The sequence below is a fragment of the Strix uralensis genome, chromosome 16, assembly GCF_047716275.1.
Source record: "Strix uralensis isolate ZFMK-TIS-50842 chromosome 16, bStrUra1, whole genome shotgun sequence".
Classification (NCBI taxonomy): Eukaryota; Metazoa; Chordata; class Aves; order Strigiformes; family Strigidae; genus Strix; species Strix uralensis.
In genome coordinates, this window is record NC_133987.1 from 11325686 (window position 1) to 11348958 (window position 23273).

Consider the following 23273-nt stretch of genomic DNA (forward strand, 5'->3'; position numbering starts at 1 on the left):
CTGTTGGAGATTATGCATAACTACAGGCCTACGAATATTTCTGTTGGACATCAGGAAAGGGCAACGTGAGGCAGAATGACAGGTAGTGAGGAAGGAGAGGAGTTTCACCTTCTCAACAGGTGACGTGTTACAGTCTAATATCAAAGTTCTAGTTACAATATGGAGGAAGCCTGTTAAGGATAGGCGACTCGGATGGGTAACATACCTCAGGGGACAGCCCCACATAAAACATAACAAATATTGCCTTCTACAATGCTGTAGAGGATTTTCTTTACTTGCTGAGTTACAGGTTGTTTCAAATACAACTGTTCCAGTTCTGTTCCACAACTTTTGTTTCCTGGAGACTTTCAAAATTCAACTGGACAAAGCCCTGAGCAACCCAATGCTGAAATTAGCCCTACTCTGATGGGAGACAGGACCAGGTAAGCTACTAAACTGCCAGGTTCCCTCTAATCTGAATTATTCTTGAGATGCAGTTACTGCTTGAGATGCAGTACAAAGATACAGTCAACAACATAATTATACCACAGGATGGGTTCACCACCAAAGTAAGAATATTTCCTTCTTCATCTTTTCTGGCCAATGAAACAATGTATGTTAAGAGTCAAAAAAAGTAATCAGATTAATTTTAGTTCCAATCAGTTCAGAGAGCATATGCGATTAGTGGTCACAGCTAGATTCCTGCTCTGAACTCCTCCTCAGGGCAGTTAGCAAGTACTCTTTCGAGCCTTAAGAAACAATTCCAAAATGCACAACCTCGAGTACTCAAATACCGAGGCACCCAAAATTCAGTGCTATAGATGAATACGATAAAACAGAAACTTCTAAATAAACAGAATATATCACATATTAGTATGTTTATCATAAATGCTCACAGTAGTATGTAAGCAACAGAGCATAAAGATGTACTCATGAAAAGTTTCAGTTTTGCAAGCTACTAAATATTCTGTCCTGATCAGACAAAACACTATGGTATGTTACTAGAGGACTGCTACACACACATTTAAATGTAAGATCATCCTTAAGTAACTGGCAAAAATGAGATCTCATTCAACCGTTCTAAATTCATGTTGTTTGCACACATCAGGATTAATTCCAGCTAAGTCAGTAACTTAACACTAATCTTAACACAATGTAAGATCAAAAATCTCCCATTAAGAGAACACAATATTTGCATTTATATTACAAGCTCAAGCAGACTTTTTTTCTGAGTGAATTTGAAAATTTATGATTTATAGCAAAGGTCTGGATGCTTGCAAATTAAGAATTGGATTTGCCTGTCACATTTCAAGTTTTTCAGTCACACGGTAAAACACAGTAAAACACTAAACTAGAACAGAGCAGTACTACTAATTATTATGATTGACACATAAAATATTTCTAACATCACAACAGAAAAAAGATACAGAAAATGCTTCCAAATGCTGTATACACTTGTAAGAGTCCCAAGATTTGGGAAAAACAATACAAAATTATGGTGACAAAGCAAAACTTGAATAAAGTTATAGAAATTATTTTTCACACTATAGTTTTTATACTAGCACCTAATTTCAACAATAAACCAGGTTGTTGCTTTTTTTCTTAATAAACACACAATCTAATCTCATAATGGTTCTGTAAATTATTACTTCTAATACTCATTTCAAAAATTTGAAGCAAGCATTGTTAATTCTTTTACTTTAAAAGAGAGGTCTGTCCTGCTATTTTCAATCTGTTAACGTTTTCTCCTATGTTGTCTCAACTATTTATGGTCATTTTTAATCTGTACATAGATGAATTAATAGAAGCAATCATTACCCCAAATTAAGGATTCTTCCTTGCTAGCTTCATTTCCCACTTCGGTATTCTTTAAAAACTGCTTTTTCTTGTTTTCTTTTTTTTTACCTCACAATTGTATTACTAATTTCAAACTTTATCTTCCTCTTTTTAATAGTCTACAGCACTAAAAATTTAGGAAAGATTATGTAAAAATTCTAAAAATTGTATATACATGGAGGCTGCAGAAATTAATACCAAAAGTCAAGAAAAACACAATATGAAGTTCAATAGACCTTTAAAATATTTACATCTGCTTAAAAAGACCTTTAGAAATGTGTATTTTGAAATGTTGAGCATCCCCACAATATATAAAGTATCATAACATTCTTAAACAATTCTGCCTACATTAATTATCCATAGTTTCTTTATGCTTTGCATATTTCAATAATACTTACATTGCCATTTACTATGACTGAACTTAGCATGCCAACTGGGAACAAACACACTGAATCCTAGGTGAGGTCCCTGAGCTCCAAAACGTTCAGAGGAAATAAGACAAATGCTTTGTCACTAACAGGAATAATACACTCCCTACTACACAATATATTCCCATCTCCTTTAGCAGGAGTCAGGAAAGGAAAAGTCCTTTTCTACATCTTCCTTTGAGTACCTGCTCCCTCAAATTTGAATGCCAGCCTGTTAGAGAGAAACATCCTTTTCACAATATTGGCACATGGTAACACAAAGGCAGTTGTACCCAGGCACAGCCTGGTTTTGGATTTGTAAAAAACTCTTCAGACAAAAGACTTGGGAATAAACAGTGTGATTCTTCATCCCACGTCCAGGCAAGCAGCGACATCATATTCGAGAGGACTGACTGTATGAGCAAACACTGCTCAGTGGGAACATAAATTGTAGACTTGGGCCCAAAATAATTCATTATATTTATACATGACATTATAAATTGGATTATTACAGAAAGGCAATTAATACTAGAAGTCTGCAAAGACTTTAGCTGGGAGTATGAAGTCTCATAAAACTCCCTCTCTGCCCAGCATTTTAGCTGTATTCAAGATAATGCTCTAAGTGCCCACTTTTTTCCCAGAAGGTAAATTGTAGTTCTAAAGGTATAAACACCTCCACGTGCTTGAACGAAAACATTTTTACAGCTCTCGAAACCTGATAACAACCTCCTCCCACACCAGAGTCCAACATCTAGGGTTCTGTTCCAAGTCCAGGTTTTGTTGCTTTCCTGCCATGATTTTATTGCTGCAATAAAGTGGAGGAAACCGAGGGAGAGACAGCAAGCAAGAGAAGGATGTCCAATCTGTAAGGATGTTGATTACACCTCACACACTCAATACCTAGCACTGCATCTGAGTTTTAAATACCCAAGATTATGAAATTCCCACAAAGTCCTTCAAGATAGTGTTGGTATTACATTATCAGAAAGATATTCCAATTAGCATACTTTAAATTAATCTCACAATCTCTGGACCATTTATGGTCCACAAAAATTTATAGCTTACTCCTGCCTTCCTCACCCCCCCTCCCCCTCTCCCATGCAGGCCTTGTGAGTCACGTCACAGAGGAAAGATGACTGGGGGCAGTTTTATTGGTATATATTTAAAAGAAATAAAAAAAGCATGTAGCATGAACCTAAGGTGGTGTACTGGACCGTGACTCAAAGACATTTCTGTCCTTGCCTGAGGCCCTGAGGAAACCCCCACACTTCTCCCTCATGTGGGGCTGCTGTGGAAAGGAGACCAGGGCCCATCCCCAGCCTCGCTAGCACCGCTAGGGCTACACTAATTAATTCTGACGAGACTAATTAATTAATGAATTCTTACAGAACCCTCACTTAATTGCTGGGAGGAAGAGTTTACCTCCGACTTCGCTAGGCACCCACAGCAAAGCTGCCTCCCGAGAAGGCCGCCACACGGCGCAGGCTGCGCTCCGGCCTCAGGGCACTCCGTGGGGGAGAGGCCCGGGGGGGCTCCCGGAGAGCGGGGAGGAGAAGGAGGCGGAGGCACCGCGGACGAAGCAGGCGGCGGCAGCTCAGGTAGAGGCGGCGCGGGCCGCCCGCCCTCCGCGCTGAGGTGAGGCGATCCCCGCCCGCCCAGCCAGTCCTGCCGCGTCAGGCAGCCGCGGCCCCGCACGCCCCGCCCCGGCGGCGCTGCCCGGCTGGTTCCACAAGTTTTTGACAGCTTCTTAGCGGCGGAGGGGGAAGCCGAGCCTGCGGTGGCGGCGCTGGGCTGGGGCCGAGGCGCTCTCCCAGGGACGAAGCTCTTCCCAGCGGCCGCCTCCCCGCCAGCACCATGTCTCGGGACCCCGAGGAGGTGAACAAGCTGACGGAGAGCACTTACAAAGTGAGTACGGGCCGGGGAGGGGGCTGCGCGCCGCCGCCTCGCCTGAGGAGACGGCGGCCACCTTTGCCCCCGCTGGCCGGCACCGGAGGCGGCTGAGGCGGGGGCCGCTGGCCGCCTCTCCACGGGCGCGGCCGGCGGGGGGGCTCAGGGCAGCCTCGGCTCCTCACGCAGAAAGTGAACAAACTTTTTTTTTTTTTTCCCTTCCATTTTTTCTTCCCCCGCGAGTGATCTCGCCCGTCCCAGTGTGTCACAGACTGCTCGGTGCTCGCTTGTAAATAATGCGAAAGGGTTCGGGGGGGCGGGGGGAGGCAGCGGCGAGGCCCGGCTCCCCTCGGCGCGGCGCTGGCTGAGGCGGTTCGCGCCCCGGCGGCCCCGTCCCGCGGCCGGAGCCCTCCCCGGGAGGCGCCGGGGCTCGGCCGCAGCCCCCGCGGGCGGGCGGGCACCACCGCGGCCCCGACCGCGGGGTTGGGCCGCTTTACAGCTGGGCGCGACAGCGCCGGGACAAGGCAGGCTTTAAGACTGGTTTCTCCCTCTCTGGCAGGCTGGGCTCTCCAGCGAGCCATAATTCCCTCGGTGTGTTTTGACGATAAGGTGGTTTGGAGATCTTGGTGCTTGTGGTCCTCTGCTTGAACCGTTTCTGCATATGGGCCAGAGCCTACACATGGCTTAACGCTGAATTAAGTTGCTTGTCTGTGTCCCAAGCTGATAATCAGATTTATGATGATACATCCCAGCACTGCCTCAAAGCACCGACTAGTGAGGGTACTCTAATTTATGTAGGTAGACTTTTAAACTCTCCAAAATGCCTTGTTATTTGTAGAATTAAGAATATTTTGCACATGGGCACTTGTTTTGAACTTTTTGTCTCTATAGACTCAGCCATTTCAAAACACGCTAATTCTAACTGGGCAAAAGTCCCTTAATCGTACTTTTGATTGAGTAGCAATGGTAGTCTTGGATCCGTAATCTTCGTTCTGTACAGTGTGTTGTACTAGAGAAAACACTTAAATTTGCAAATGCATTTAATCATGCAGATGAACTCACAGCTGCAATACGTTTGCTGTTCTGAGCCCAAAGGAAAGCTTTCTGGGATATTGTTCTGTTTTACTGTTTACTAAATTTTCCTGGTTTACTATTGAATGTTTTCATAGTTATGAAGGATGTTGTTATAATTTAAAGGTCTTTAAAAACATCTACTGGAGGATTTTGCTGTTAGTTTTGGTTTTTTCCAACATGTTTAAGTCTAGTTCTTCAATTAGTCTGGTTATGTTGGTGTCATGTTGTATTTGCTGTTTACTTTCTTTGGACTTTGCAAAACTACTGAAAAAATGAGTTGACTTGGCTGTAAATTTTGTCCTCTAGAATCGGTGCAGGTCATCTGAAATGGTCTGGTACCTTTTGATATCAGTTACATTCATGGTAAGGCCATAAGCAAACATAAATTCCTTTCTTTCAGAAGAGCAGCCTGTAAATGCAGGCTCGCAGAAGACAAACCTGGGAAGTTGACTGTTCAGGGCTGTGCTGACAAAGGAATGTTGTACCCTGTCTATTGACTTCCAGAATGTAGCTAAAACAGTTTTACAGAGGAGGGGGAAGAAAATCTCCTGTGTGTTTTAATGGATATAATACAAAATAGACTTTAAAGGAATGATAGACCTCTAAATAAACAAAACCTTCCCTGTTACTCAGTACTTATTTCCTGGGAAAGTTTACACTTTTTAAAAACTAATTCAAAGGGATACTTAAGACTGAAACAACCAGCAAAAACACAGTAATACAAAGTTAACGTTGACAGTGTGATGAAATGTCTTCTATGTGGATATTTCCAGCGGTCTGGTATGTCGCATCACATAGCTAGTACTCACAGGCCTGGAAACCCTCCTGCCCTCATTAAAAACTGAAACTTTATCCAGATAAGGTATAAAGGCTGCTTCAGATAGAGAATGGATTCTGGGTCTGCTTTAAAGCAGTTATTCCTATATCAGAGCTTAAATCTTGAAATAGTTCTTTACTTCTTAAGGGCAGAGAGCACTAGCCTGTGTATTCAGCATTTGCTGTGACTGTAATCACAGCTCCCTCATCTAAAACAAATGAACACCCTCTTTGTGCTGTGCTTTAGTCTGCACAGTGAGCATGCTCTCCTTTGTTTAATAATGTTCATGTAACTTCTACTCTTGCTGTGTGCCCTCTTAGCAATATGGCGCTTAAAACACTGTGCTGGTATTGATAAAATCGGGAGCAATGTTTGTGTTTCTCCTACCAATAAGAAGAAAGGCTTGGTCTGGGGAAACCATTTCAGTAAAGTGCAGTGATGGCATCTGTGTGCTGCAGGACCAAACACAGGCTTTTGACTTCTCAGGGAAAAAAAAAAAGGCAACTTTTAGATGACTGGGAAAAATAATAGAAAATTAAATTGAATACCTTGCTAGTCTGTTTTCTTTTTTCTTTCTTACAGTGCTAATCCATTGGATTTATTAAATACATAGTAACCTGTGTTATACCAAGCTTCAGAATATACTTACAGAAGTCATTAGGTGGCTAAGTAATGCCCTTGTATTTTTATTTAGTTCATCCTTGTTGGCAACAACATTGGTAAGTGAATATCTCAACATTTTTTAGCCAACCTGACTAAATAAACAACATAATCCACGAATAAGTGTATGTGTGCGTACACAAAAATCAAGGCTGACATTTACTCTTTATGTAATACCTGAAGAATCACTTCAATGCATGATACGAATGGCACGTGCAAAATTAAGCCTAAGGGCGTGGGAGCCTATGACTAAAGAGGGCCACAGCCTCCCTTTTACCAAGGAACTGCTGAGAGGTTCACTGGTATGACATTGCCCTGCCCTTGTAACTCGCTGCAGTGATGTGGCATGCTGTGGGGGGACACTGTGTGACCCCCTCACACACAGACTGTCAGTGAGTAACCCCAGGAAAGTTGTTACTTGTTGGTGTCTCACCACAGCTCATGCGGTTTCATTTTTATCTGCTGTGTATGGGGGAGAACCATTTGGCATCCAGCTATGATACACACAATGCAGGGGAAAGGGGACAAAACAGGAAAGTACTGAGTTACAGACCTGTCATTCTGCCTGTATGGTCTAAGGGCTGGGCCAGCAGCTCACATATTACTCCTGCGGTTTGAGGTTTCCGGACCTCTGGATAATAGTTTGATAGCTGTAATTCATTGGTGTTGGTAATCTTGGATTTTAAAAGTATTTTTCTCTGTATTCAGGTAAATCTTACCCAGAAATTTGGATTATTAACCAAAGTGTAATTCAAAAAAAAAAAAAAACCCAAACCAAAACCCCGGCTTTGTTCAGTGGAGTGCTGTGTTCTCCGGAGGGGCATGTGTTCCCTACAGGGGCATTCTGAATTATTTGGTAGGCTATATTGTTTTATCATGGAAATATATCTGATAAATTGTTTAAAGCCCTAAATCCCATGTTTCTGTATTTTAAAAAAACCTTGCAATTAGATTAAACTACCAGACTTATTCACTAAAATTCACCTGTGGTCTTAGCACATGCTGCAGTAAGGCTGTTTTGCATTCCTGAAATATAAATCTAACTTGGGGGAAGAGGAGCCTTTGGGAGTTTGTGTACAAAGTCCAGTTCTATTTTAGTACAAATTATCTCTTTTGACCTTACTTAGAGTTATGCCTACTTTGAGTCTATCCTGGGTCATGTATTCATAACCTGAAAAAGTTTGTATTTGAAACACGGTGATGGGTGATTTATTAATGTTTCCCTTAAACAAGAAATGTTCAATCAAGCTGACTAATAATTAGTCATAAAAATTAGTCGTTTTGAATAAACACTGGCATCCTGATTTATTTTTTTCTATTCTGTTAAGCAAGCTTACAACTGAGACAGCTTCACGTGAGATGTGTTGAGGGCTTAATCTTGCCCTTCTGAAAACTGTACTGTAGATTTCAAAAGTTAATGGAGGAGATGAAATACAGTAATGTACAAAACGCTTCCAGTGCAGTATGATTTACTTCCTATATGGCTTTTCAGATATTCTCAAGTGGGTTCTCAGACATAGTGTAACAACACTAAAGACTTTTTCCTAAAACTTAATTTTACCGTTTTCCAGATTGAGGAATAACAATTTAAACTAAATTATTAGTAGCTAAACAAAGGTTATCTGTGAATAGCTATGGTGATGGTAATATGAGTAATGTTAGACATCAAGATCTATTTTTCTGTGCTGGTTCTATAACTTCAGATTTCTACCCAAATACATTGTTATCCACTCTTGCAAAGTGCCTGCAGGATGTAAACTTGAAACTACAGGGAGTCTATGCATTGTTCAGTTGTATTCATACCTGCTGAGCTATTGTTCTGTGAGGTGTGTCTTTAAGCAAAAAGCAAAGCTGAGCATTTACAGGAAGGCACTTTTACAATGGCTGTCATTTGTTTTGAAGATTAACATTGTTTATATGACTATCAGGAACTGCGGAAGATATAATACCTATACGCAAATGGAAATAAAAGGCTTGTTCCTCTTCAGTCAGCTCCTTGCTACCGGGCTCCTTAACTCACATTGGTTTCATGTGGTGAAAAGGTACATAGTGACTCTTATACCGGATTATATGAGGAGTTAATGACTTGAATGACCAGAATAGGTTTCTTACGCTTTTTCTTGGAAGGTCACTTTTGCCAACTCTAAAATTCTCTGCATAAAAAGATGTTTTCTAGCTGCCTCTTTTGAAAGTGTTTCCCTTTATTTCCATTCATCCTAAATAATAGAAAGCTGTAGGATCTGATCATGTGCCTCCTCTTCTCTTCTAGTTAATTATTCTGTTCATGAGAGGTAGTGTGTCACTAGAATATAGGACACTAGATCAACAATTAGGAGGCTGAGTTTGGGTCCCTCACTGTACAGGCAAGTGATGTGTTGTGAACCACTTTCTCTCCCTTTTTTTTTTTTTTATTTTGTGATGTCTGTATTAAGACAAAAGTTTTATTCCCGTATCTTCGTACAGCATGGCAGATAACAAGATTGTGATATTTTCTGAGTATCTTGACAATTTTAAATTAGTGGTTCTCTTGATCAGAAATTAATCTTTGTTCCTCTGTCTCTGCTTTTTTTAGAAGTTTTGAGATCTGGCTTTAATGTATGACTTGCAAATTTGTACTGGTGTTCAGTCCCACTCATTAACCTCTTCCTTAGACTGCAAGTAAGAGAAGCTATAAAACTGTAAGACATCATAAGAAAAAATAGCTATACAAATTGATTTCTGAGTGGCTCTTTTCCCCTATAACTTCTGAAGCTGAACAAAATACCACAATCATTTTAACTGATATGAAATGTCTTGGCAATATCAAATTTATAGCTGATCCTGAAGAGGGAGTTGTGTGTGACAGTTTCCCTTTTCTGAAAAATCGCTCTGGATATTTCTTCCTGGACAGTACTTCAAAGACAGCAACAGTGGTTAACTGTATAAAAAGAGCACTAGAAGCATGGCCAGGTTTTTGTTTGCTTTGAGAATCTAGTCTTCAGTAGAAAGAAAAAAAACCAAACATATGCTTCTTTCTAATGTTGAAGAGAGGAAAATCATGTAAGAATTATTTTGTTAGATTATGTTGGAGATGTGGGGAGGGGGGGAAGCTAAGTCTTTCTATCAAACATAAAACCTTAGCAGGAGAGTGGATGAGCCTTGCACAGTGCTATGAGGAACAGCTAACCATACCCTGTGTTAAACCAAGCAAATTCCAAAGGGGAATTTCCATTGCAAAGGTTTTTGCTGCTCCTTGGGCGTTCACGTCTAGAGACTGGTGCAGACGCTTCTGCTAACAATCAACTACTGTGGCAGCTCAAAGACTGAAAAGCTTCCAGAGACTGCTTGGTCTAATGGAGAAGAGATCCATTAGTTGTACGCCTTCCAGCTACTGAAGGCACTGAGCTATAAATTGTTTCTTCATCTTTCCCAGCAGTTTTACATATATGTTGAGCAGATGTGATGTAGTGGAACTCTTCCTCAGAGTTCTCTGTTTCAGTGGACCCGTTGTGTTTCCACAGCATGGTCTGTATCTGCTGTGCTTGAATACCTGATGGATATCAAGTCAGCTAATGAAAATAAAGAGCTGTGGGGTCTGGCTTCAGAGAGGGGAGCTGCTGAGGGCATTTTTTTGTTGACTTCCTCCTAAATGAAAACAACTAATGATACAGGTGCAACCACTGTTTTCTGTTTCAAATCTGAATTAGAAGTTGTCAAGAAAACTGGAATCTTAACCCCTGAATCCTTAAGACAGACATACCAAAAATCAGTATTTCAAGACCTATAATTATCATGTTACCATTAGAATTTTTGGGTAGGTGGCAGTAAGGGTTTTACTCTGTAAGTTCTTGTTGTGAGGAGCACGGTAAGCAGGGACAGGATCTGTCTTTCAAGGAAATTATTTTCAGTATAGGGTGGCAATTCAAGGTGGCATTGGGATTCTTACCTGCCATGGATACACACGGTCTCTGTTATGAACACACTTCTTCTCCCCCATATCCTTTGAACACAGGACTCTGTATCCTAACAAATTGCCTAATTCAGCCTTTTTTTTTTCCTTATGATTCACTGACTCCATATATGCCAACAGACATCATCTTTAGTACACTGCTGGGAAGAAATGGCAAAAAGTTGCAATAGGAAGCGACAACTTGCCTCTTGGAAAAAAAGCCTCACACTTACAATACCTTCAGCTACAGGGAAGGCAACTGTGGCACAGCAGCAACACTTAGTAAATTAGAGTTGGGACAGGAGGAGGGATGTTCCCAGACACTAGAGCTTGAAAATCCATACTGTTAAATTGTTAGAATAGCCCTTGGCATTCTTGGCGCAACCTGAAACACACTTTCCCAAATGATTTCTGGATGTGGTTTGTGAGTTAACACAAATCAAGGGCCTGGGGACAATAGGTAGTTTGCTTGCAGTGATCGTGTTTGGGTGGTTAAGAGTTTAGTGGTATAGACCAGAAAACAGTCCCAGTTGCATTTAATTCATGCAAACAAAGGCAGTGGGGCTAGATAATATTATTTTGTGTCTGCTTTTGATGTCATATATACTATACCAGTGTCAGAACTTGAGTTTTATATCTTTTTTAACATCTGTATTTTTTACTCATTATGACTGTTAAAGTATTATTGGTGAAATCTGGAGTTAATTACTTTCCTCACTTTTTAAATTGACTGGAATTCAGGCATAACACTATATTTGCAAAATAATACTAAAGTTCTGTCTGAATGACCTTGCCTGAAAATAAGACAAATGTGGTGGTATTCCTGTTCTTTCTGGGTCCATGTATGTACTAAATATAAATATTTTCAGTCTGTTAGTAGTATAACAGACAAAAAGCTTAATATTATTTCACTTGTTTTGTGTCTTGTATTTCCTGTAAACATAACACGTCTGTTTTGAATTCCTTGAACTTGAAAGTTCTGCTGTGTGAACAGTATCTAGAAAGACGTGAGTTGTGTCATAAAATATTGTCATAAAAATAGTAAGAATAACAGAGTGGTGTCTTCAGGTATCTCATGATCTTCCTTTCATGATGATGACATTTTAGAGTGATGTCTCTGTAGTTGTGTTAGGAAGATTCCAGGAAAAGAAGGTCTAGAATCTGCAAAAACTTAAAAGGTTCTCAGGGCTTGTATTAGATGTATTTTTAAAAGAAAATAATCATTAACAAATTGTTCCTGAGACACAGCAGTTGGTGTTATATGAAATTGTATTTTGTATGGAAGAGAGAAAAGGATTAGAATGTTGTGGTTACTTGACTATTAAATGACCAGACACATAGAGCAAATTCTAGAATACTAGTTCAGAGGTAGTTATTTACAAGTGTACAAAGGGTTTTTTGTTAAACAAACATGCTATGTCTTTAATTCGGATAGCAATTCTACCTGAAGAAACCAAGAAGCCACCAAATGAAGCTCAGAGGGCTCTCTTTCAAACTTAGTGGTGTTCAAAAGTGAATTGCAACATCCAATATTTTGGAATACCTCTATTTATGCTACATGTGTTTGAGGCATCTTCAAGGGTATGATTCTGAGGAGTGAATAGTTACTGCATTTATATCAGCATGTCAGCTTTTTTCTTTTTTTTTTCAGTGTTCATAACAAGATAAAAGTAATTTTGGAATATTGACTGGCCATGGGGGGGCAGGGCTGGGGGGAGGGAGTTACTGTCTTTGAAAAGAGGGAAACTGAAGCTTTCCTATGAGCAGGGACAACTCGACCTTGGTGGGTGATTTTCCTTTTTGGAGTGGGCAAAAGCTGCTTCTCTCTTTTTCACTCCCCCAACTCTGGGCAAATTCAAATTTGGATTCATACTTCATGGCTTAACTTATTTTCTACTTTTTGCAAAGACTTGAAACTTTTCTGTTTAATGGTGTAGCTATTTTCTCGCACTATGAAACTGCCAGTCACAATTTCTACCACTTCATCAGTTTATAGAATCTGCTAGGTATGAGAGTAGTCATGCTTGGAGCTGCTGGATTTCAGATTCTGGTTGTTTCAGCCAGTAATTGTATTTAACGGCCAAAGCAGCTGCAGTGGGGTTTTTTTCTCCTTCTATTTAAATAAGGTCATCATTTTCGTTTTCTTCCTGAAATAACTATGGCTTCACACAATAAAATGCAGCACTTCCAAACAAAACAATTAAAAACCAACTAATTTCCCGAAATGCTATCTGTAACTTAGAAAATATTAATACAGTACTTAGTCTTCCCTTAATCAGATACCTGATGAGTTTCTCTTTTTTTACTTTTCCCAGCATTATTTTTTTTTAGCACAGGTTGGGGAAGAACTCAAATCCTGAACCATTGTCTGAAAGGTTTTGTTATTGTCTGACTTCATAAAACAATTAGTGGATAAAGGTTTTTCACTCATTTCACCATCACCTACTGTTAAAGAAGGATCTATGTGAATTTTGATCACATACTTGACATCCTTTTGTATTATAAACAGCCAGATTCCTTTTTTACTCATATTGAAATAGTTTACCTTTTTTCTTGTTTGTTGATATTAAATACTCAGTTTCTTCTCCATTCCATTCTTTGCTCTCCCCTTCCTCCCAAGTCTTTTATTTTTCATCCATCCACAGTCTTTTCAGGTGTATGCTGTACATAGGAAACATAAGACTAGACCTAAGTGACACTGAGATAAATACTTTCATCCACTGTTGAATTGCCTTGGTTATAACACAAATTTTGTTTTCTCTTCACTAGAATGTTATGGAACAGTTCAATCCAGGACTGAGGAATTTAATAAATCTGGGGAAGAATTATGAAAAAGCTGTTAATGGTAAGTCTTTTAGGTCCTAACTTTAGAAAGAATGTTTAATTTTCATTTAATTATACATATTGGATATAAGGGTTGGAAATGAAGCTTATACACAAGTTGAACTTAGGGTTTTTTTCCTAATTAAACATATCCAAACAAAAAAGCACTAACATGTACCTTCTCTCTTTTTTTTTACCATCCTGCAGAAGTTGCATCCCAGACACTTAGGCACAGAGCTACTGCAAAATAAACTGAACACAAAGTGTAAATAACCCACATTAGAATAATAATATACATGGAAAAAACAGTTATGTAAATTAGATGCTCTTTATTTTGTTTCCCCTGAAAATATCTTCCAAACATATTTCACATTCTTAGATCTGTTCCTGCTCACCTATACATATCACTACCTAAGTTACCCTGTGCACAGAACAACTTGAATGAGAGTTGCAGGAGCAGATTAATCTTTTTGTTGTCCATACTAAACCTGATGGCATCTTATTAATGGAGTCAAAATTAGAATGAATAAATTTGAATCTAAGGACCCAGTCTCTCAAACTTTTTATAATGTGGTTGTTTACTTGCATTATTGACTTCAGAAACTATCTACCTAAGAATGGGATTCCAAGACTGGGCTCTAGATTCCCAAAGCTTATATTGTAGGACCTGTTAGAGCTTGCACCTATGCAGACCTGTTGAGCTGCTTGATACCATATTAAAGCAATGTAAAATCTCTCTAATTTTGCCTCATTCAAGTCTGTTGCATATCTTTCCCCTACATGTAATCTAGTACTCTGAGAAATGTGATACTGCAGTAGTAGTGCATAGCCAAATAGACATTGAAATCTCTCTTCATGCAAATTTTAGACCAGGCTTGAGAAAAGATGAAACCAAAGCCTGCTGGAGATGGAAATAGGGAAATGTTGACTTTTTTGCAGTAATGCCTAACCTGATGGGTTAACATTGTGGTTACCTAATACGTAACCTTAGGGATTATAGGTAGTACCAGAAGTAATAAATGTGTTCATGTTTGGCCGAAAGATTTTTATACTAGTTTCTGAGGGTTCTGGTTTTCACATACTTTAATATTGATATGTTACGTTGTGCCTCTTCTAATTCAATTTGTCATCAGTAATTCACAATGTAACTGCACGGCAACACTGGAGAGGCTGATAGGCATTGTGTTCTAGCAAGTTTGCCTTTTAAGACTGGCTGACAAAGCATATCTAGCGTGAATGCTTAATTTCAAATGAATAAATGTTTACAGTGTTGCAACAACTGTTGAGAAACTACATTAAAGTCATCTTTAGACTCTCATAAATTGTTAATCTTTTCTCCATAAATTCTGAGTGGTATAAATAGATCTGTAACAAGGAGTAAATACTCTGTTGCTAAACAAATACTTTGTAGCTTTCCAAACAAGTCAGAGTAGGCTGACAAGGAACATAAAACTTACAAGCACTTTTGATAGGTTTATAATGTGTTTTTATACATTTTGAGGATAAAAGGTCAAAACTTTTCTGCAGAAGTTACTAGCCATACTACTGGTGAAGAGACTCTACAAGTGGAGTTCTTGATTTAGCTTGATCACCACTGGAGAAATCACACATTTTCTTCCTTTTTTTAGTGCCTGCTTTAGGATAAAAGATAGACTTGGGGCTGTCTTGAGAAAACGTTAGGTAGCAAGAGTTGGAATGGCATAAAATCTTTGCATACAGGTGGTATACTGTTCCATCAGTATAATTCTTCTGTTCAGAAAGTTTGACTATAGAGCACCTATGAGACACAGCTTAGACAGAAATTACTCTTGTCTAATGCACAGAGCTTCAAAAAGAATCGGTTTCATTTGGAAGAGTTTTTGGCTTCTCAGTGAATATGCTGTTAGGTAACCAAATATGTCACCTTTGCTAGTAAAAACTATAAAACAGAGACCAAAAATACTATATAGTATTTTGGCCTGTAATTGGCAATTGCAAATTATATTCCTCTCAGAAAAATTTATTCTAAAGTCAACAGTGAGAGTCTGCTCGGCTTCCACTTTAGGTTAAAAATGTACTACTACAAAAAAATCATGAAGACTTACTTCAATCAGTATTTTTCACTACTTTTCATTATAAAACCTTGCCAGTATGTCCTTGTTACTTCTTCTCTTTGTGGTGTGCAGATCAGTTCTAGATACTGTGAAGATGCAAGGCAACCATTGTAGATCTTCTACATATGTAAAACGTTTCTCACTACTGGTCCCCCTGCAGTTTGAATCTTGATGTTTCTGTGTTCATACTAGCAGAACTGGCTTTGCTGTTTAAATTGGCTATAACCAGGAAATGATTAACTGAGAATAACTGAAACCTCAGTGATCTATATTAAGAGCTTATTGGTTCCTGTAAAACTGCAATTGAACTGTAAACAATAAAAGGGGGGCAACTGTCGGGGGGGGGAGCATCGAAGTGTTAACTAGGGTCTGTCTTTTTGTTTGGGAATATTAAACCTTCAGGTTTCTTCTTAAACTGTATATGCACTTGTTGCCTGGAGGTTTTTATTGCTTAAAGTACTTGAAATACAGATTTCTCTGCCATCCTGAGTTCAGTGACGAATCCCGGAGTGTCAAAATAACTCTGTGCAGAAATTGTATATATCAATGCTAATTTTCCGTGTCTGTCCAAGAAACCAGACATCTTCCAACATTTAAGATCGCTAAGTTGCTGAACAATGTAATTTTTAATGTCAGGAACACTGATGGTATGTTGAAAATTGAGAACAGAATGCCAAATGGGTCATCTCCAACAGAGACTTAGCTTTTGAAGTTTTAGCATTTAAGGCCTAAAATTTCCTTAAAGTGGAAAAGTTGGTGTTTATATAAGATCCTCAAATTTCAGTGACTGTTTTGACAAGAAATCATGTTTGTCATTGCAGTATATGATGACTCTACAGTGTTATCCATAATTGTAATTTTTAAGAGTGGCTGTATTGGAGGTGTTGAACCTTTCACATTTCACTTTTCTTTTAAATGTGTCACACCTGATGAACTGTATTTCACCATAGCTTTTTTTTTGAAGCAAGTTACTATTTCAGCCAGTTTAAACAGTAAATGATGATTTGCTTTTGAAGGGCTCCATGTCCCTTGTTGCAACTGTCAGTCCATTGTCTCATGGCCAGTAGCCATTTCTCAGATCAGTGGTCTGGCTGTCCAATACAGGGCAGAGAGACCTTGGCATTTCTAGTAAGTTTGGGATTGCATTCTGCTTTTTTCCAACAGTTTTTCTAACACCTTTCTTTTCCTCACCCACCAGCTATGGTAGTGGCTGGAAGAGCATATTATGATAGCCTTGCAAAGATTGGGGATATATCAGCTGATTCTCCAGTTTCTAAAGAATTAGGTAAGTGAAACTTCATTTTTTTTAAAACTACTTCAAAATATAAACTATAAGTAGAGAAGGATTGGAAGAAGTATGTTTTACTCTTAAATAACACATGGATGGAAGGGATTAGATTCCTTTAAGGTATATTATTTCTCAAGACACTTAAAAGGTGATTGTCAAAACATTATTTTTCATTTTTATGAATATATTTCCACCTATGCATTCAAAAGCATGTATTAAGTTCACTTAATTCTATAATAAATAAATATGGAAAAATGTGTAGTTTGAGTTTTAGTAGAGATGAATGTTGAAATATTTCTGCAACAGAATATTGGTATGAGGAGTCCTAGTGTATGACAACAGTTCTAAACTGAAATTATTTTCTTGGATGAGTTCCATTATGAAGAGTTAAGTTCTACTTCACTATATTTGATCGAGTGTATCACTAAAAGTTCTCAGATGCATTCATTTTCTAGTTGAGCTTTTGAAAGAGAAACTGTAGAGTCAAAGATGTAGTATATTTACCTTAATGTAAAATTAATCCAAGTTCTGTACTTTTCTGAAAATAACTTCTGAATTTTTGAAAGATTGTCATCAGCGCTGTGTTTTGTACTCCTTTGGCTAGCATTGACATGATACTGCTCAATCTACAAAAGTGAAATTATCAAAGTACTTGTAATATTTCTGACAAAAGGTTCAAATGTTGCTACAAAACAAAGTGTGAACTATACTGTAGAGAGCGGACATTTGTTTAAAGCCTTCATTTGCTTTTTGACAAAAATAACTTGATAAACTGTCTTGTCTCTGAACTTTTGATTATGGGCAATGTAGGAGTCTTTCAGTGATATAACGTGCATCACTCACAGTAGTGTGTTAATTCAGGTGATTAAAAAGGATGGTTTTAGTAAATGTTTTTTAATGATTCTGCTGAAGTAGAATTGAAGGGAAAGGTGGTTCTTGAATAGTGGCTGCTGGTTTCTGTGTGCCTGCATACATTTTTATGATCTGTTCTGAAACTACTTTTGGGTGAGTGTTAACATTCTGTTTTGAAGGTTGGGAGCGGCAGAACAGCAAACAGTACAAAGCAAACAGTCCTAATGTAGTTGCTTTTTTTATTTGCTTTGCAGGTTGTTTACGGAAAGCACAGTTGCTGGTTTCAAACTATAGAACAAAAGTATGAGAAAGCTGAAAGTAATAACCATGCAGAGTCTTATAAAAATATCAACAAATGCATAATTACAATTTTTTAAATCAAGTGGTTGGTCAAGTGCATGGAAGTAATCTATTTATTGACCTTCATATGACTCTGGGATATTATCTGCTTGTTTGAAAATATTACCATTGGGTAGTCTCAAACTGACTTCAGAAAATAATTCTTTTTCCCTATTATTGGGGATAACACAGAATTGTGATTGAAAATATTTTTTTTCACGATGAGTTCTTCCCTGCAACTATAAAACTTTTCCTAGCTTTAATGTATTGAGAAAACACGGCCTTCTTCAGGGTCAGGCCTCTAACACGGCTTTCTGTTAATCTCCTACTTAAACTGTTACTGCAGAAAAATCTTTTCTTCTTAAGGAAAAGAGCAACTCTGGATTTCTTCCAGTATACTCTCTGATAGAATACTAAATTTAGAGATAAGGAAAGTCAGTGAACATTGGAAAAGGCAGGATAATGTGGCTAGGAGTCTGAGAGATAATTTGCATTTTCTTGAAAAAGTCTTCATAGTTCTAAAGCTGGGCTACAATACTGAACTACTTAGCAAAGAAACATGATATGCCCCAAACATCTCTAAAAGTATCTTTGCTTAAAGAGGGGAAAAAAAATTACTGCACCTTTTAGTATTTTAAAAATAAGAAGATGCATGCTGAGCAGTATTGGATGTGTAAAGACTAGGTCAAACTGCTGTGATTTGCTCCTTTGTGGACCCTATTAACGCCAGTGCAGTTACTGTAGGCACAGCCCACTGTGGAATTGTCTCTTCTGTGAGTTTCTTTAGATTTGCCAAAAGACATGTTAGTGACCACTGACAGCTCTATCATGCACAATACTTCTGTTATCTTTGCCAAAAAAAGAGGTCAGGAGTCATCAGTTAAGTTTTGTGATATGCCTGTGAACTACTTTTCTGGAATGTGTTCTCTTGAGCGTCAAGTGAGCTGACACACTAGCTTGTTTTATAAGAGCAATAGTCTAAAGGTGACTGGCAAAGAAGCAGAGAGGAGTGACTTCCATAATTTTATGTGTGTTATCTGGAATATTTCTGTAACTTTTTACTTGTTTAAAATTATATTTTAAGGCCTCATCCTCTATTAACTGAAATCAATAGCAACATTCCCACAGATGTCAGTAGGAGATCATTATATTTTTTTAATACTTAAGATATCCTGGCTCTTCACAGTGAATTAAATAAACCAACAATGACCAAGTTCTAAAACACTTTGAAATGCTTTAATATTTGAGCACAATTTGAGATACTGTGGTCTGGATTTCAGTGTTTAGGTCTTTGGACAACCAGAAAATGTAAATGTTTTCATCTGAGTAATAAAAAAAATTAAACATCCAAAGTAAATGTTTAAAGTAATGCTTGAAACTAATCTGTTTAAAAACAAACAAGCACCTCCCCTCCATGGTTTACCAGTTTAACCACAGTCAGGGCAATTGGTTTACGGATAGCAAGACTTCATAGTAGTCACAAATCCATGGTGCTGGTTTTTTACTGCATTGTGTCATTTACAGCAAAAACAAAGGGAAAGCATATCTGCCAATTGATTATCTTTTGACTCATCTTAAATGTACATGCCTCCTCCATCAGTTTTGTGTTTCACCCATCAGCCACTAGGTACTTTTCCCCTCTTTCCCCCTTTCTCCAATAGTTAGCATATCAAGCTGTAACCTTTGCAGATAAAGTTCATATTAAAATCAGTTTTCTGAATAATGAACAGGGGAATGAGGCAGGAACCAATGTTTCAGATCTTTCCTGTAGCAACTTCACCTTTAGTAGCGGCAGATGAAAAATAATGTTTTATTCTAAATTCAGTCTTGTTGCGTTAATCTTCTTACAGTTAGTTATGAAAGGACTGCAAGGCTCAGATGGCTAAAACACAATATTCTTTAGAACTTATGAAGAATCTTTACTGCAGTATTGCACTGAGTCATTTTACAGTTCAAACCCAAACCTGCTGGGTGACCTAGAGCGTATTTATTGCCAAGTGTGACGTAAAGATTTGTCAAACAGTCAATCCTTCCTTCTCATAAGGAAATGCAGAACATGGTCTTCCTGTAATGACAGACTAAAATGGATACCAACCCCACAGCAGGGTAGAAACAGAAATGGAAAAGAAATAGCAAAAAAAATTTTTTAAAGTAGAGAGTAAAGTGCATAGATGGCAGAGTAGTGGGGCAAAAAATCAAGTAAAAATGCCAGAAAGTGCTTTCTTCTGTCAAATGAGATTGGAGCAGAAGAGAAAGAACTGGACATCTGGATATTCCAGCTGATTCAGAGCTGTTGTATTAAGTATCTGTATCTTTCAAGTCTGGTTGAAGTTCTCTGGATTATTTTAATACAGAATAATTTAATATGAGTAAGTTGAGGAAATAGAAGAATACACTACATTCATAATACAATCCTTATGAATAAGGGACAAATTGATTTTAGGTAAACATTCTTTAACTTTTTTATTTCCCTAAATTTCTAAGTTTGTATCCCTCAGACTTGGCTACAAGCAGTTAGGAACATAGCCTGAATTTATGTGGTTTAATTTATTCTGCAATATGCAATTTGCATATCTATCTTTCCTAGGCATCTTTTGGAAAACCCACTAGGAACAAAAGATAGGAAACAAGAAACTGCACGTCTAAAAGTGTTAAGATTTCACACTTCAAATTTCAGCATACCACATCAGCACAGTAAAACCTTGGGTTTTAATAATGCACTAAAAATAAATTCATGTAGATACTATACCACTGATACAGTGTTAAAGTAGTAACTTTCATGATGTGTTGCTGATCTTTTTTTGTCTTGCCCCAAATATGGGTTTATGAGGCTTTTTCTTATTGAATTTTAGTGATTACAATTTTAATAAACTCTTTCTGGTAGCACAGGTTGTCTTTGCAATCTTCACTCATTGAATACTACTTCCCATATCTTCCCAACTATCCTCTTTAGCACCTGCCAGCTATTGTAGCTACAACTCATTTATTATATTGTGGGTGTAAAGTCCCAGTTTGTTGGTGGCAACTGTATCTATAGCAGTCACCCGCAATTATATTATGGGTATGTACCTAGAGCTTATTGCTCAAGAACTAATAACTGAAAATTATTCATTGCTTCTCAAAATACAAAAAGCCCAATTGTAAGAAGACTATTACATTGCGTGGTCTTGACCAATGGAACTAAACTGCAGAAATTCAGCATGTTAAAAGGAAAATCATAGGAGACCAATCTCTTTCCTAATCTAACCAAGACTGATTATTTAAAGATTACTGTGTGTTACAGGCTTATTGTTTTCATAGTCTTATTCTGTTAAAACTTATTTTGAAACAGATGTGCAAAAGCTTATGCTCATCTATAGTCTGAAATGTAAGAATTTGGAAAAATTTTGGGTTCTTTACAGGAGAAATACTCTGGTTAAAAACCACTATAGGTGATCTAGAAAAGCAAGTATTGGACTAAAAGTTTGCTCTGGGTTGTGGTAGTCACAAGATAGGGAGAGGTGGGGAGGTAAGAAAACCAAAAAAACTTGTAATGGTGTGCATAGTAAGTGGAATTCTTGCCCGACACAGGATGAGCCCTGAACTTGATATTCTCAGGAACAAAGAAGGGACTGTGCTTTGAGACTGAAAGACAGTATTTGAACATATTCACAAAATGGAAGTTTCCTCATCAAGTGGTGTAATTTTAAAGCTCTTCACAACTTTGTCATGCTTTGTCAAATACAAAATCTCAAATGTGAAGTGATATAGTAATACAGTGATACTGTGATGTGGATAGCTGAGGGCAGGGGTTCTTTATATGCACGTTTCTTTTGGGAGCCCTTATACTTTTCTGCAGTTAGCCAAGTGTCTGTAGTTATTGGGGTAACTGCATAATAGTTTGAGAGTCAAGGCTGATAAACCATCAGTCAGTTAAGAGAATAAGCTAATGATTAGTGAATAGGCCTGCAATTTATCCAGTAGCATTTTTATGAATCTGTATGAGTAAGCTAGTAAGTTAGAACTTTTGAGTAACATCTAACAGGATCATAGAGATCCTTTGGTAACTAGCTTTTTTAAAGCAAACTAATAATTAACAATTTGATAATAATGTAAATTTAATACTAATGTAATCAGTAGTTCAATCCATAGGGTTCTGATTTTTTTTTTTTCAGTGATAACCACTTCATTTTATGTTTGCAACTAAGAAACCCTGTGGACTTATCTCTCTCCTCACTTCTATTTGCAGAAATTAAATATTTTCTATATCAGAAACTTTGAGCTTTAAGTGGCCAACTTGTATAGAAAAATTTTTGGAACCAAATTGGAAAACTTTAATTTTTTTAAAAAGAACATATCTCCTTGCTGAAATTTCTAATCAGACTGTAATGTAAGGCAATACCATCTTTTTAAAATGCTATCTTGCAAGTATTTGTCATTCAAAACTGTCTATTTCCTTCCTGATTAAGCAAAATTGACACTTGAGCAGGTACTTTTTCAAAACTATAGCGCTCTCTTACTACTTGTGTGATAATAGCACTTAAGTGTCACTCTCACTACTGAGAAAGCCAAGCAGAACAAGACAAAATCCTACCGTTTAGGATCAATGTAGCTAGTTGCACTTCATTAAAAAAAAAAAAAAAGAGGGAGAGGGGCGGGCAGGCAGGCAGAGTTGTTGGCTTACTTTAGCATATAAATTGACCCTTTCAGGTGGAATCCTATTTCATTTGTCTTAGAAAGATGACACCTAGCACCCTTCCCTTCACCGGCTCATTTAAACTAAAGAAAAGAGATCTGTCATCTTGTCCCATCTTGCTTACTGCCTTGGTGTTGTTCCTTCTATAGTGTAAATGTTCTGTTTTTGAAATAGATTATGTTGGAGAGAAAGGCAAGTGAAGTGTGCCAGCAACTACAGAACCCCTTTAGCGCCTCATCTGGTGGAAACTTCTGGGAAACTAGCTTGGAGGCTGTAGTTTAAGTAGTTAGTATATCAGGCCAGCTTTTCCCATGGAGCATTAATAAAATGCTCTTCTACTATATTTATAATGAGATTGCATTGGAAGAAGCCACTCCATTCTCTGCTCTGCTCTGTGAAAGGAAAGTACACAGAGACCTATCTTAAAAAAGGAAATACAAAGTACTTGTGTGTCTTTTCAGGAGAGAAATTTTCTATCTTCTAATCTTACAATAACATTCCGGGCTTGTGCTATATAGACCTCCAGTCTGCTATAGAAAGATGGAAGGAGATGAGCCAGCCTTTCTAGATACATTTATACTGATGAAACCAGTAACTGGATTAGTGGAAACTTTC

At 38.0% G+C, this 23273-nt stretch overlaps 1 protein-coding gene across 2 annotated transcripts in view; it reads left to right on the forward strand.

Annotated features, from left to right (window-relative positions):
* Window positions 1-3823: 3823 nt before the first annotated feature.
* Window positions 3824-23273, forward strand: part of BAIAP2L1 (BAR/IMD domain containing adaptor protein 2 like 1) — a 42196-nt gene continuing 22746 nt past the window's right edge. Inside the window, exons 1-4 of one of the 2 annotated variants that reach the window (XM_074885750.1) lie at window positions 3825-4127; window positions 6583-6719; window positions 13358-13433; window positions 16703-16789. In XM_074885750.1, the coding sequence (XP_074741851.1) occupies window positions 13364-13433; window positions 16703-16789 (157 nt within the window). In that variant the 5' untranslated portion in view covers window positions 3825-4127; window positions 6583-6719; window positions 13358-13363. Of the gene's footprint in view, window positions 4128-6582; window positions 6720-13357; window positions 13434-16702; window positions 16790-23273 lie in introns of both variants that reach the window. The other variant, XM_074885749.1, reaches the window with a different exon arrangement.